Raw genomic sequence first — 13,237 nt, 5'->3', positions numbered from 1 at the left:
TTACAAATTGTGATTTGAACAATGCTTCCCTTTTTTGTTGAAGCGTAACACATTTTATAACACTCACCGTGTATGTGCATTTAAATACAGTACGTTATTGTGTTCCGACTTGCGAACCGTTCGACTTACGAACGGGTCTCAGGAATGGAACCCGTTGGTCAGTCGGGGACTGCCCGTACATGAAATCCACACAACTAAGAATCGACTCAACCACCACGTGTTGTTGTTGTCGACTAGATTAAGACTACGACAAAAGTAAAATAAAAAGTCTCACTAAACTAACGCTGCCTCCAAACCCGTTCCTTCCCGTCTCCTCCCGCTGCAGATGAAGCAGGAGCTGATGCGGAACCTGCACGAGATGGGGGACGAGATCGCCGCTCTGGAGGCCGCCCTGGAGGACCAAGACGACTGCCTCCCCTTACCTCCCACACCTCCCTCGCTTTGCCCTCGTTGGAAAGTCGGCGCGCGCGGACAGACGGCCGCCCAGACCTTGCACCGGGATGACGGAAACGGCGAATTGGCCGGCGCTTTGTCGCGCCGCGTGTCGGTCGGCGCCGTCGACCGTGGATCTGCAGGACACGGCGGTTGCGGTCGGGCAGCCGCCTCCTCGTCGTGGGAGACCGAGCGCTCCGACACGCTCTCGGACGCCCGGTGCTACGTAGACACTGCTGCCTCAGGCGGCGGCGGTAGCGTTACTTTTCCCGGTGTCGCTCAGCATGCGGAGAGGCTCGTTGGCGTGAGCAGCGCGGAAGAATCCAGCGGGAATCCTCGGCGCTTGTGCCTCGTCGCGTCTGGGCTGAGCAAGCAGGATGCGGTGAGTCAGCGCCATGTCGTGAGGGTGGCTGAGCCCCCCTAACGCTAAGCCCTCCTCTACTGATGGTTCAACCCCCTTTTTAAATCCTTTTTATTAAGTTCACTTGCGCACTTGCTTGCTTGCTTAGGACCGTGCAAATCTTTCGGTCGTTTTTTAACCCACTTCCCGTGATCCAATCGAGCTGACATTTTGCACACAGACTCGTTGTGCGTGACAATTAATGTTCGTGAAAATGTTTTTCCAAAATTTTACACTGTTTAGGGAAAATTTTTTAAATATTTAATTACCAATTGCTTAATGGTGGCAGACAATCATCTGACCCATAGGTGGCAGCCATCTCAAGCCAGAGGACGAGAGGACTCTAGCCGCCCCGATGCCACGCATATAAAGGATTTATAGTGAAAAACTTTGTTTTTACGGGTTAATTTTTTTAATTCTTAGAGTTGAGCCAAAACACGTTGGTCCAGTATTTAACTCCAGTTAAATTATATAATTTGATCTTGACGAGCTCTGCGATCTTACCCTTGGGTTGTACCCACCACAAACGCATGTAACCTTTGGTTGCAGTAGCTCTCTTGCTACATCTCTTCCTGCCTCACCTCTTGACTTTAAATTTAATATCAACGCATTCCAACTAAGTTTCAAAGTGTTGTCGCCATAGCGCATGACGTGTCGCGTCATGCGCTATTGCGTCATCTCTTTGTGTGGCTACAAATAGCGCATTATTTTAATCTCTCTGTCCGTGTCTCTCTGCCTGTAACAGGGGTCACGATATCTTTCCTAAATGATGATACAATATACACAACATTTTAGTGTAACGTGTTGTTCGTAGGGACTCGCCCTGTACTGGAAACCGTCCGAATTGACAACCTAAGCCTTGTCAGCCAAGGCGATGATGATGATGTCGTAACGCGTGATGTCGCAAGATGATGTCATGCATGTGTCTCTTCTCACCTCACGACGTCATTACGTGCGATCGTCGTCAACTCTTGCCCGAAGCGACACTTCAGCAGACCTCGAATGTGCCAACGACACCACCAGCCGATGTTGATTACAAGGCTCGCAACGCCTCGATATCCAAGCTTCACTTTTCGCACAATCTAGCTACGCCAGAAGCCAGATTGTTGTTCCTTGTTTTAAACTCTCTACGGTGGAGAGATGTTAAGTACTTTGGCTGATATACAGGAGGTCGTGGGTTCCAACCGGACCCCGACGCCTGTATATTTGGATTTTGCATGTTCTCCCAGTGGTCGCGTGGATTTCTCTCCGTGTCCTCCGGTTTTTACCTCCACGTTTAGAATCGACGTGAGTTTAGGTTTATTTGGCTCCTGTAAATTACCGCGTGATAAGCCACTTAGTTGAGCTATCATTTGGTCGATTCTGAAAAAGAGCTACATAGCTCCAGCGGGCCTTAGCTGCTAAAATAAAAAAAAAGTTTAAATAGTAAATAGTGTGTGTGTGTCTTTGTCCAACAGCTGGTGGTCAAGCAGTTTGTGCATAAGACCGGCGGTTCCTTCCAGTCGCACTTCTCTCCTGAAACGACTCACGTGCTCATGCAGACAGGTGCCAGCCTTCGACAGGCCCCCCCCCCGCACTACGCACACACGGCTCACCGCCCGCCAGCCATTCTCTGGCCACCGTTGGGTAAAGCTGTAACGGCTCGCTCTGCTCACTCGGGATTTAGACGAATTGTCTCATAATGTAAACGGTGAACTATTTAGAATTGGCGACGTGCACAGTTTTCATTCGCCCCGAGAGAGAAGAGAGAGAGGATGGTTCATAGGCGCGGGAAACCCGAGACGAGGGGGAGGCCAACCAGAACCGGTGACTTGGCGACGTGCACAGTTTTCATTCGCCCCGAGAGAGAAGAGAGAGAGGATGGTTCATAGGCGCGAGAAACCCGAGACGAGGGGGAGGCCAACCAGAACCGGTGACAACGTTTGTCCAAGTTCTTTGGTCCTACATTGGGACGTTTGGTCACCTTCATCGATGATTCGCTTTATGCATGTGGGAGGAAACCGGAGTGGCCGGAGAAAACCCACACGTGCTCAATCCCCCGGAAATGCATCCGCTTGCTCTGCCGCCATCGTACCTTGGCAAGCCGGGAGATATGGTGACCTTGACGCACATGGGTAGGGGGGGGAGGGAGTTTCGTCAATTGGTGTTATCCATCAACCCAAGATTAGGGACTGCAATTCGATTCAAAAAGTGGGTCTTTTTCAACATCGTGCTGCATTGTAGCGCCTCTTGTGGCTGCAGGGATCTTTGTGTGTTTGTATCAAGAGTGTGTGATTGTTATTCTGTGACAGTGTTGCGATTGCGTTTGTTTGACAGTGTGTGATTGTGGTGACGTCACCACCTGCCACTCGGTGGCGGACGCTCGTTGTTGTTGTCGTTGTGATTATCTGATCGTGTGCGATTGCGTTTGTATGACGGTGTGTGGATCACCATGTGTGTTCAGGCGCCACAGTAAAAAGCTGCGTTCTTGTCCTCGTCGCTAGGTGGCAGCCTGGTTTGCGAGCGCACGTTGAAGTATTTTCTGGGCAACGCAGGACATTGCTGGGTCCTCACCTTCTCTTGTAAGCAAGCACGCCGCCTCACCTATGACCCCTCCACGCGCTCTGAAATCCTGACCATGGGTCTCTGACCTCGTGAGAGACGAGTGTTGTTGTTCAGCCAGACTTAGTGCCTGGATCGCAGGGTGGTGGAAAAGCAATTGGCAAGTGTGCGCCAATGTTTGCCCATGCCATAGCTCACATCTCGTCCAGTCAGAGTCGAGACTAAAGTTTATCCATTCTCAAACGAGCACTTGTCTCAATTGAGCCAGAGGTAAAAACTCCACATTAACATGGCAGGAGCCATTCTTGTCATGTTGACACATTATGGCACGGATGGATATTCCACCAAATGTTGCTGGTTTTTTTGGATTATAAAATGCTCTGGAGAAGTAAGACGCACACCAAAACCTGTGCCTGGTGTCTTTAAAGTTGTTACAAATCAAGTCGCACACACGCACACACCTACCGGATTGTAAGTCACACTCCTAACTTTTTTTTGTAATTACAGAGAAAAAAGTGTGTCTTATGATCCAGAGAATGTGTTACCTCTCTCTGCCTTTGTTTTCGCGGTTATGCCATACAGAGCTTCGATGCGTTTTTGGGTCGTGCCGTGTGTTTTTCCAGCACGATGTCCGACGTTCCGCTCCGAGTTCTTGAAGCTCCTAGCACGTGGCGCGAATCGTCGGACATAATTTTGAACAGCACGCGGAGAGCCGCTGCATTATTGATTCACCCTGGAGGAGTGATCGGCTGAGTCGACCCGCGACCTTGATTTGAACTTGAATCTTCCCGCCCTAGTATGCAGCCAATTAGTCAGGTTCGTCACGTAAACAGAACGTGCCAATTCGTTACTAGTAACAGCACGCCGGTAACGTTTGAGAGCAAATCCATAACATTTGCAATCTGAGTACGACGTTTTGCCGGTAATTACAACTAGCTTCATCAGGCTGTCGTCTCTCGTGCTGTTGCAGGGGTGGAAGAATGTCTGCGTCAAGGCTGCGTCGTGGATGAGGTGAGTGTGGGGCGTTTGGTGCAGCTCAGCTGTGTGTGCGAGTTGGACATCTGTGAAAAAGAGCTTCATAGCTCATCCTTCCGGATTAATAATGATACTGAAAGATTCTGAATACCCTGTGAGTCTATATACATAAGCATGGGTATGTGGTGTTTGTGGGTCAAGGTTCAAAATATTTGACCTTTGCTTGTGTGTGTTTATTAATACCCTGGGAGTATAGAGAGACATGTGTGGGCCTCTCGTCTTGGGGGTCTAGCCGTGTGTGTGTGTGTGTGGCACAGTAAGGGGCACAGGTGGTGCATCGGTCAGTCATCTCAGTTGACCCATGGCACCTGGGTCTGTTCCGTGACTTCCTGACAGCGGGTGTTCGACACTTCACGTGGCCTGAATGTGCATATAGCCTGGCACAAGCGCCATGTTGACGTCACCGCCACATAGTGGCGAATGGCGGTTGTTGTCGTTGTGTAAGCCTTTGGTCTTTGTGTATTTATGAGTGTTTCTTTGAGTGTTTGAATACTTTGAGTCTATGGAAATAAGCATGTTTCGCTGGTCGTAGTGTGTCTGTCAATGTGTGAGGAGCCGTAGTGTAGCGGTTAGCGTGCTACGCTATGAATCCGGTGACCCAAGTTCGATTCCCGCTTACGGCCAATACCAGTGACAATTTTCTGAACTGGTCCTGGGCCTCCCCTCAGTCGACTGAGCCTAAAATTAGTACTTAGTACTGTGCATAAACATCGCTACTCAGAAGACAAAGGCGGCTGGGCATGGTGCTGGCCATCTATCCCCCCGTGTGCCATTCCGGCCTTGATAGGTGCTCGTGAACAGCACTTGCCCCAAAAGTTGGCGAAGGCTATATGAAGGATTTTTTGTGACAACTATGGATATAACCATGTCTTTGAGTGCGTGGGAACCCAGAGAGTCTACAGATGTTTCATGATATAACCCTTTGCTCTCTGTTCTGTGCGATTCACCGCAGGTCCCGTTTGAGATTCAGGGCGACGTAGTGAATGGTCGCGAACACCTGGGGCCCCGTCGGTCACGGCTTGCAACCCTGAAGGTGGGACCTGATGTCTGACGTTAGACACCTATCCATTATCCTAGCTTCTGCCCCTCAACCGCTAGCCGTGGCTGCTAGCCCTAGATTCTAACCCTGAGTACAGGGGTTGGCAACCAAAAATAACAATAGGAGCAATTTTTTTTCGAATTCGGTAAAAAAATGTAAGAGCCGCAATGTGAATTCCTGCATATGTTATGTGACGAAAGCAGTCCGTAAAGTGCAGCGTGCGGCTCCTGAGCTGCAGCTTGCCGACCTTTGCCCTTGTACCTGGTCCTAATTCAAGCTCGCCTCACACGTGGACCTGGGCGGTGACACGGTCTAGCGCAGTGGTTCTTAACCTGGGGTGCACGTACCCCCTGGGGGTGCAAGGTGACCTTTCGGGGGGTGAGAGAGATGGCCAGATTTTTTTCGAAGGTAAATCATTGAAGCCCAAATTAAGCACGGCACGCAAGTCCAACTACTTTGTTTAATCAAACCCCATGTACTTATTAAAATTATACATATTCTTAGGTTTTTTCGGTAAAGTCACGTAGGTAAAAAATTAAAATTAATAAAAGTGAAATAAAATAAAAATACTTACTTGATACAGCAATCGTGCTGTGACGGTTCCACCTGAAGACGGAAGCTTGTGTTGCCTCCGAAACGTCGTGATTTTAATTTTATTTTAATTTTATTAATTACAATTTTTTACCTACGTGACTTTACCGAAAAAACCTAAGAATATGAATCCTTGCAGTCACGAAAGCTTCAAATCTAAAAATTATACATGTTTTTTTAACGATTGCAAACCAAAGGGGTGCAAGGCTGTAGTGAAGGTGAAGAACCACTGGCCTAGCGGTAGCGCATTCGCCGTTTGTTGCAAGAGGTTCGCAGTTGGAAACCAGCGGCCGCCCCTTATTATTTCTGCGGCGTGTAATAATGACCATGGTGATACTACGCGCCCTCCACTTCACAGTGGATGTTAAACATCTCCCGCTTCGTCATTCGCAAGAGCAAGGCAAGAATGCGTGCCGGCGTCGGGGATCTAAATTTGCCAGCTTGGAAAGTTACGCCATTAATCAGCCGTGCGTATTCTACGCGCGGTATAGTCCGGCAAGATGAATGCTCCGGGTCGCTCTTAAATATTAAACTAAATCAACTTGAACTTCTTACCTTCCTCATGCTCCAAATACACAAAGCCGTGCTAGTCACCCAAACTAACCACCGACCCTATTCTCTTAACCGATAAGCCGAGCTGTGCGTCTCCTCTGACCCATGCCACTTGCATGTAGCACGGAGCGCTGTTGTTGTTTAATAACTAAATAATGATTCACCTCCCCTAGGATGATGCGTTAGTTTACTTATACTTTACACTAACATGAAGAATTAGCATTTGTTGGGCACTTAAATGCCGCGGCATTTCATCGCGCCTTGCATCGCATCACACCTCAATCATTTCAATGCCCAGGCGTCGGGAGTAGTTTCTGTTTCAGCCTAGGGGGACCCCCCCCCCCCTGATGGCAGCTGTCCCTGTGCTGCACAAGGCGAACGCAGCGCCGGCCTGTGTGTCAGTAGTGGGCGATTGTTGGTGTTGGTTATCAACTCTGGTACCGCGCGGTTGTCAGCTTTGTGCGGGGAGGTTGTGTGCATGTACATTGAACTTCTTTCGCGCCATACGTAGCCTACCGTGCTAATCGGAGGTGCGGGGGAAGGACAACAAACTATTGGTCTCTCTGTGAGTCTGTGGGTCTCTGTGTGAGTCTATTGGTCTCTGTGTGAGTCTATGGGTCTGTGTGAGTCTATGGGTCTCTGTGTGTGTCTATGGGTCTCTGTGTGAGTCTGTGTCTCTGTGTGAGTATGGGTCTCTGTGTGTGTCTATGGGTCTCTGTGTGAGTCTATGGGTCTCTGTGTGAGTCTATTGGTCTCTGTGTGAGTCTATGGGTCTGTGTGAGTCTATGGGTCTCTGTGTGCGTCTATTGGTCTCTGTGTGAGTCTATTGGTCTCTGTGTGAGTCTATTGGTCTCTGTGTGAGTCTATCGGTCTTTGTGTGAGTCTATTGGTCTCTGTGCGAGTCTATGTATGTGTGTTGAACTTCTTTTGCACCGTACGTAGCCAACCGTGCTAATCGGAGGTGCGGGATGAGGGAAGGGCCGTTGTGCTGTGGCGAGGGCACACGGTGACACACATTTGTGCTCTTGTTTTCCCGTCCCAGCTTCTGCGAGAGTATGAGATCTGCTGCTACGGTGCCTTCAAGGACATGACTAAAGGTAGGTTTTGGTGCGGGGAGGGGGGGGATGAGCTTCACACATTTCGCAAATTATCATCTCACTCGGAGTTTGGGAACGTCGCGTGACGACTGAACGCGCCTTAACGGAGAGGCGACGTCGCCCGCCGACACGCCGCGTGAGACCACCACTGTTGGCAGGGAAAAAAAAGATTGATCTGACATCGTGTTAACGGTGCCACTTGTTGGTGTTGTCGTGTGACTGAGCATTAAAACAGGTTTGATTTGGATCATCCCACATTCCGTATATTTGGTCTCATTTTCAGATTTTTCAGATGAGTCTTAGAATCCGGAATGCGTCGCGAGTAGGCGAGGCAGTAGCCCCAAAGACCACGGCGTTTTTAAGTTTGAGTTCTTTCCCCGCCCCTCTCCTTAGACTGTGCTATCGGGGTCTCATCTTGAGACGGAGTATCCGTTGAGATCTCTCGCAGAGCAGTGCGACCCATCATGTTCAGAATCTGAATCTTCGTGTATCTTGGAGGTGGAATCTGATGAGCTATGAAGCTATTTTTCACAGATGTCCAGTAGGGACGTGTCAGTGAGATACGTCAACAGAGAGTGTAAAAAAACTTTATAAGAGCAAAATAGAGAAAAGGTGATGAAGTCGCTGCGAATAAATAAATAAAATATATAAGTGCAAATTGGACAAGGAAATAAATCCCTGCGGATTTAAATACAAGCTTAAGCAAGGCAGCAAAACAACGAAAAACGGTCTGAATTCACACATAAGACCACGCCGTGTTGGAGAACAGCTCACAGAACCGGGTATCACATGTTCCTCAGGCCTCGTTTGAGATTTATGGAGACAGTGATCTCAACACGGGTACTGGGAGGCATTCATCCAGCGGTGGATTGACAAAGGGCTGTCAATTATTTATGTTGGCAGAGGTTCATCTAATTGAGCGGTGGCCAACGTGTGGTTCACGATCCGTGGGTGGCTTGCAAAATATTTGTTTTGTGGAATTCAACACAAATCAGAACAATCACTGACATGAGCAGACAATACAACATTTTTTGTGAGCGGCTGATGACAAAAATCCCCGACTGAGAATTAATAGATTAAAAAAATTGCTTCTACCAGTAGATGGCGCCTTGTATATTACATGGTCAATGCCATTCGGTTAATTGTTGGTCAGAGCTTTTTGGCTTATCATGAGCCGCTTGAGAGCCACCAAAATGGATCGCAGTGCTGAGTTTTAACCTCCGTGAAAGCCACAGGCTGGAAAAGTAAAACGACCACCACCTCCGATTCGCACCTCTGATTTGCACAGTTGGCTATGTACGGTGTGAAAGGAGTTTGACATACCACCACCACTGTCATCATCAATAATCGAGATATATCTATGTGTGTATGTTGAAGTTGTTTTGCACCGTACGTAGCAAACGGTGCTAATCAGAGGTGCGGGGGAAGGTAACAAACTAAACACAAAAAAGCAGTTCTAAAGAAATTATTTTTAATCTAGATTTAAAAGTGCATAGCTCCAGTAATATCGGAAGAAACAGCATTCCAGACAGCCGCAGAAGCGCATCTGAAAGAGCTGAGCGATGCGCTTGACTGTCTTTGTCCGATGGCGTAGCCAATATCTATCCACTGCTGCGAGGATGACCGGAGTTTGTGTGATGGTTTATGCTCCTTGACGAGAACAGCAAGGTATTGTGGTTCATTTGTGGCTCATTTGTGGCAAGCACTTTGTGCGTAATGAATGCCGAATGACGGGCGAGGACCTGTGTGTTTGTGTGTCGCGCAGCGGAACTTGAGTGTCTGGTTCAGATGAGCGGAGCCGTGCTTGTGAAGGATCCGAGTGCTTTCTCCTTCCATCCGGTGAGTGTTCCTGACTCTCTGCCTTCCCTCCAGAAGCTGTAGCATCATCATCATCATCGAGAGCAGCAGCGGTAACATCGTTCATTGTCATTATTAGCCGCAGTGACATTGTTATTGGCAGCTGTAGCATTGTCATAATCGTCATAGGCAGCAGGAGCATCATTGGCAACACCTTCATAATTGTTAACATCATCTCCGTCGTCACCATCATTTGCAGCAGTAGAAACTACACCATCACCACCATCAGTACCTGAAGCAAATTTGATCCTTAACAGCAAGCAGCTTTCCTGATCGTCATCATCATGGTTTACCTCATCAGCAACAGCGGCATGAGTTCCTCATATGTTTGGTGGGTTTCCTCCAGGCACTCCCATTGCCTCCCACGTGAGATAAAGCTCTTGCCATTAACAAAGAGGACTTGGGCCAAACCCTCTTCACAACCGCATTCTCCAAACTCAGTTAGGCTCTCTCCTTAGTACATTAATTATATTGCTATTGCTCTATGCTGGACAAAGCACAACCCGTGTCTCTGTTGTGCCCCTAATGAGCATCTACTGAGGTGGGACGGGTGTGTGAGCGGTTGAAGTGACCGGTACCGCGCGTGCCCTGGCCCCATTTTCCTCCCCATTGTAGCCACTGTTCATCACCTCGCTGCCTCGCCAGCCGATCATTTATGGCCGAGTCAACATAGGGGGGAAGGCTCTGCCACGCTCGTATATACCGCTTACTACGGCCGCTGCGCATCAGGATCAGGAATCGAACCTGGGAGGGCTGGGATTGTAGCGCGGAAGTTGAACCTGCGACAACAACAACGCTTGGCAGCCTTTCTACGTGCACAGAACAGCCACCAATTTGCGGCCGAGTGGCAGTGATGCCACCACAGGGCTTATGCCAGGCTAGGTGCTCTTCGAGGCTTTCACGTGAAGTGCAGAAGGCTGGCTGGCTATGCCGGCAGGGGGTGCTGGGACAGACCCAGGCGTTGTAGGTTGACTGACTGGCAGATGCACCACCTGTGCCCCCTACTCTGCCAATTTGCTGTGATTTTAGAGCACACACGCACACACACGCGCACACACGTGCACATACACGCATGTGCGTTCTTAAGGCTTTAGAACCACGTGTGTTCCACGCACGACCGCGACGTTTTTATATTTTCCGCTTTACCGGTGGGCGGTTTGCGGTGTGTCGGCTGAAACGGCGAATTGTCTCTCGTTCCCCCGTTTAGTCAGTCCTCTCCCATCTGACGTATCCCGCATCGAGAATTCCATTTCACCGGTCCCCTGACGAACACTATAATCTTGGTTTCATTGTGTTACTCTGCACCTAATAACAGCGGCGAATATCTGGATCGGTCCCGGGCCTCCCCTAGGTAGACTCAGCCTTAAATAAGTACTTGGTGCAGTGCGTCCACATCAGCACTGGGGAGACAAAGGCATCCGGGCGTGGTATTGGCCACCCATCCCACAATGTGCTGTGCCAGCCTTCATAAGTGCTTGCTACCAGCTCTTGCCCCAACAGTCTGTTAAAGGCTATATGGGGGATATATGTGTGTGTGTGTGCAAGTTGCCTGTGCACGCGTGTGTACACGTGTGTGTACACGCGTGTTTTTTATGTATGTGCAGAACTTTGTGCCGCTGCTGGTCATGCAGCCCGACGCCAACGCGGCCAGCATGGACTTCACAGGTAAGCGAGCATTTTTCGATTTAAAGCTTCTTTCGTGACTGCAGGGATTCATCTTCTTGGTTCTTTCGGTAAAGTCACGTAGAAGGGAAGGAATAAAATAATAAAACATAATAAAATAATTCTCACGACGTTTCGGCCACAACGCAAGCAGCCGTCCTCAGGTGAAGACCAGGTCTGTCGGGGAGACAGCTTGGAGCGTATATTTAAGCTGGGTTGGAAGGGGGGAAGGGCGCCTTGACAAAAGAATTTGCATATCAAGAGCTAAATTCCTCTTGACATGCAAATTCTTTTGTCAAGGCGCCCTTCCAACCCAGCTTAAATATAAGCTCCAAGCGTGGTGGTGTTTCATTCAGACGCTGTCTCCCCGACAGACCTGGTCTTCACCTGAGGACGGCTGCTTGCGTTGTGGCCGAAACGTCGTGAGAATTATTTTATTATGTTTTATTATTTTATTACTTCCCTTCTACGTGACTTTACCGAAAGAACCAAGAAGAGGTAAAGCGAGCAGGCCACACATTCCGCTGCAGCGCGGAACCCACAGCACCAACCCAGAGACGTCACGCCCTTGGGGCTCCTGCGCTTGACTCGCACTGCGACGTCAGGCCGCTCCCGTGCATCCTTGTTGACGCTTCGGTAGAAGTCTGACTGAGCCTCTGGTGCCGTGACGCTGCCTGCTGTGTGCCTCCGTGTTCCATTCCTGCTCCTTGCGTACATGCCGCGTGCCGTCCGTCACATCCACGTACCGTCTCCCCTGGACTCCGCGTGCTCTCCTGACCACTGTGTGCTATTGCCCCCCTAACCTGCCCAGACCACCATGCTCTGGTGATTCGTAAGAAAATCGCCGCCATTCACGCTTGAGATTCCATTCAAGAATCCATTCTATATTTCAGCATTGCAGTGACCGGGTTAGCACCTCGAGCGGCTGCAGGTGTGACACGAACCCATTACGTGCAATGTATACGAATCGAGAGCCATTCAAGCTTGACCCACGCATCCTAGGAATCGATCAACGTTTCATCCCAGCCCTGCTGTGTCGTCTCTCTTGGTGCAACGTCTCTCGTTATCTCCTTGTGCCAACTCTTAACTCTGTGTACTGCCTTGACTCGGCGGTGCCGTCCTTGATCTCCCTGTGCCGCCCCTGACCCCCTGACCCCCTGCGACCCCGCCCCCACAGCCCTGCACCGCCTGTACAGCGCCCAGATCGTGACGCGCGAGTGGGTTCTGGACTGCATCGCCACGCACCGTGTGCGTCTTCTCGACACATACCTCCTGTCCCCTCACACCGCGCCTCGTCGGGAGTCCCCATAGCCGCCCCGTGTGCCAAACCGTGCCGCCCCTCCCCCACCGCACCGCTGCCATCCCGAGGATGCTGTCCGTCGACCCCCAGCGACGACTGCACTCCCGTCCCCTCTCCTCCTGTCCGTCCGTTCGATCGATATTTCCTTTGGAGCTTCGCAATTGGTAGTCGTAGCCTTCTCACCCTGGTTGCCCGCCACCAGACCGAAGGATTAACGGTAACGTCCTGGGCCAATTTTTTTTCTCGCTGAATTTTTTCCGGGTTTCCCGGTATCGATGGGAGTGGACGTCCACGTTAATCGTGGTAGCCACAGCCATCACCAGAGGTATACTAGATGTTGGTGTGCTGGGTCCAGGTGTATTTTGTGTTCAGACAAACGGAGCTGAAAGTTTTAAGTTCTGCTTGTAACGCCGGGAGCCGTGTTTCACGTGTCGGTAGGACGGCAGGTCGTGCCGATAGTTCGCGAGAGAGTGCCTGCTGACCTGTGGGAAAATCACCACGGTCATTCGTGTACGGTGCGATGGTGGAAGCTGTCGTCATGTGTGCCCTGCCTCTATACCCAGGGGTGTTATCCCACTCTTTCCTTCACTTGAATGTGCGTGTTGTATATTAACCTTAAGTGGGTTTTTTTGTTGTTGTTGCTTTCTTTAATTTATAATGCTAACATTTGATTTTTGTGACCAGCAGAGGGCTGAATAAATCTCAGGACTCTTTTGTATTTTCACGAAGGG

General features: G+C 49.9%; 1 protein-coding gene across 1 annotated transcript in view; it reads left to right on the top strand.

Annotated features, from left to right (window-relative positions):
• The window catches only part of LOC144951356 (uncharacterized), a 15,812-nt gene extending 2,575 nt beyond the window's left edge, over positions 1–13,237 (top strand). The window contains exons 3-11 of the mRNA XM_078881573.1: positions 326–814; positions 2,290–2,377; positions 3,316–3,393; positions 4,344–4,384; positions 5,361–5,441; positions 7,633–7,687; positions 9,453–9,526; positions 11,149–11,209; positions 12,384–13,237. Coding sequence (XP_078737699.1) covers positions 326–814; positions 2,290–2,377; positions 3,316–3,393; positions 4,344–4,384; positions 5,361–5,441; positions 7,633–7,687; positions 9,453–9,526; positions 11,149–11,209; positions 12,384–12,517 — 1,101 coding nt within the window. The 3' untranslated portion in view covers positions 12,518–13,237. The remainder of the gene's footprint in view (positions 1–325; positions 815–2,289; positions 2,378–3,315; positions 3,394–4,343; positions 4,385–5,360; positions 5,442–7,632; positions 7,688–9,452; positions 9,527–11,148; positions 11,210–12,383) is intronic.

The sequence above is a fragment of the Lampetra fluviatilis genome, chromosome 62 (assembly GCF_964198595.1).
Source record: "Lampetra fluviatilis chromosome 62, kcLamFluv1.1, whole genome shotgun sequence".
Classification (NCBI taxonomy): Eukaryota; Metazoa; Chordata; class Hyperoartia; order Petromyzontiformes; family Petromyzontidae; genus Lampetra; species Lampetra fluviatilis.
The sequence above is the reverse complement of the archived record's forward strand: the minus strand, read 5'-3'. Positions and strand labels throughout refer to the sequence as shown.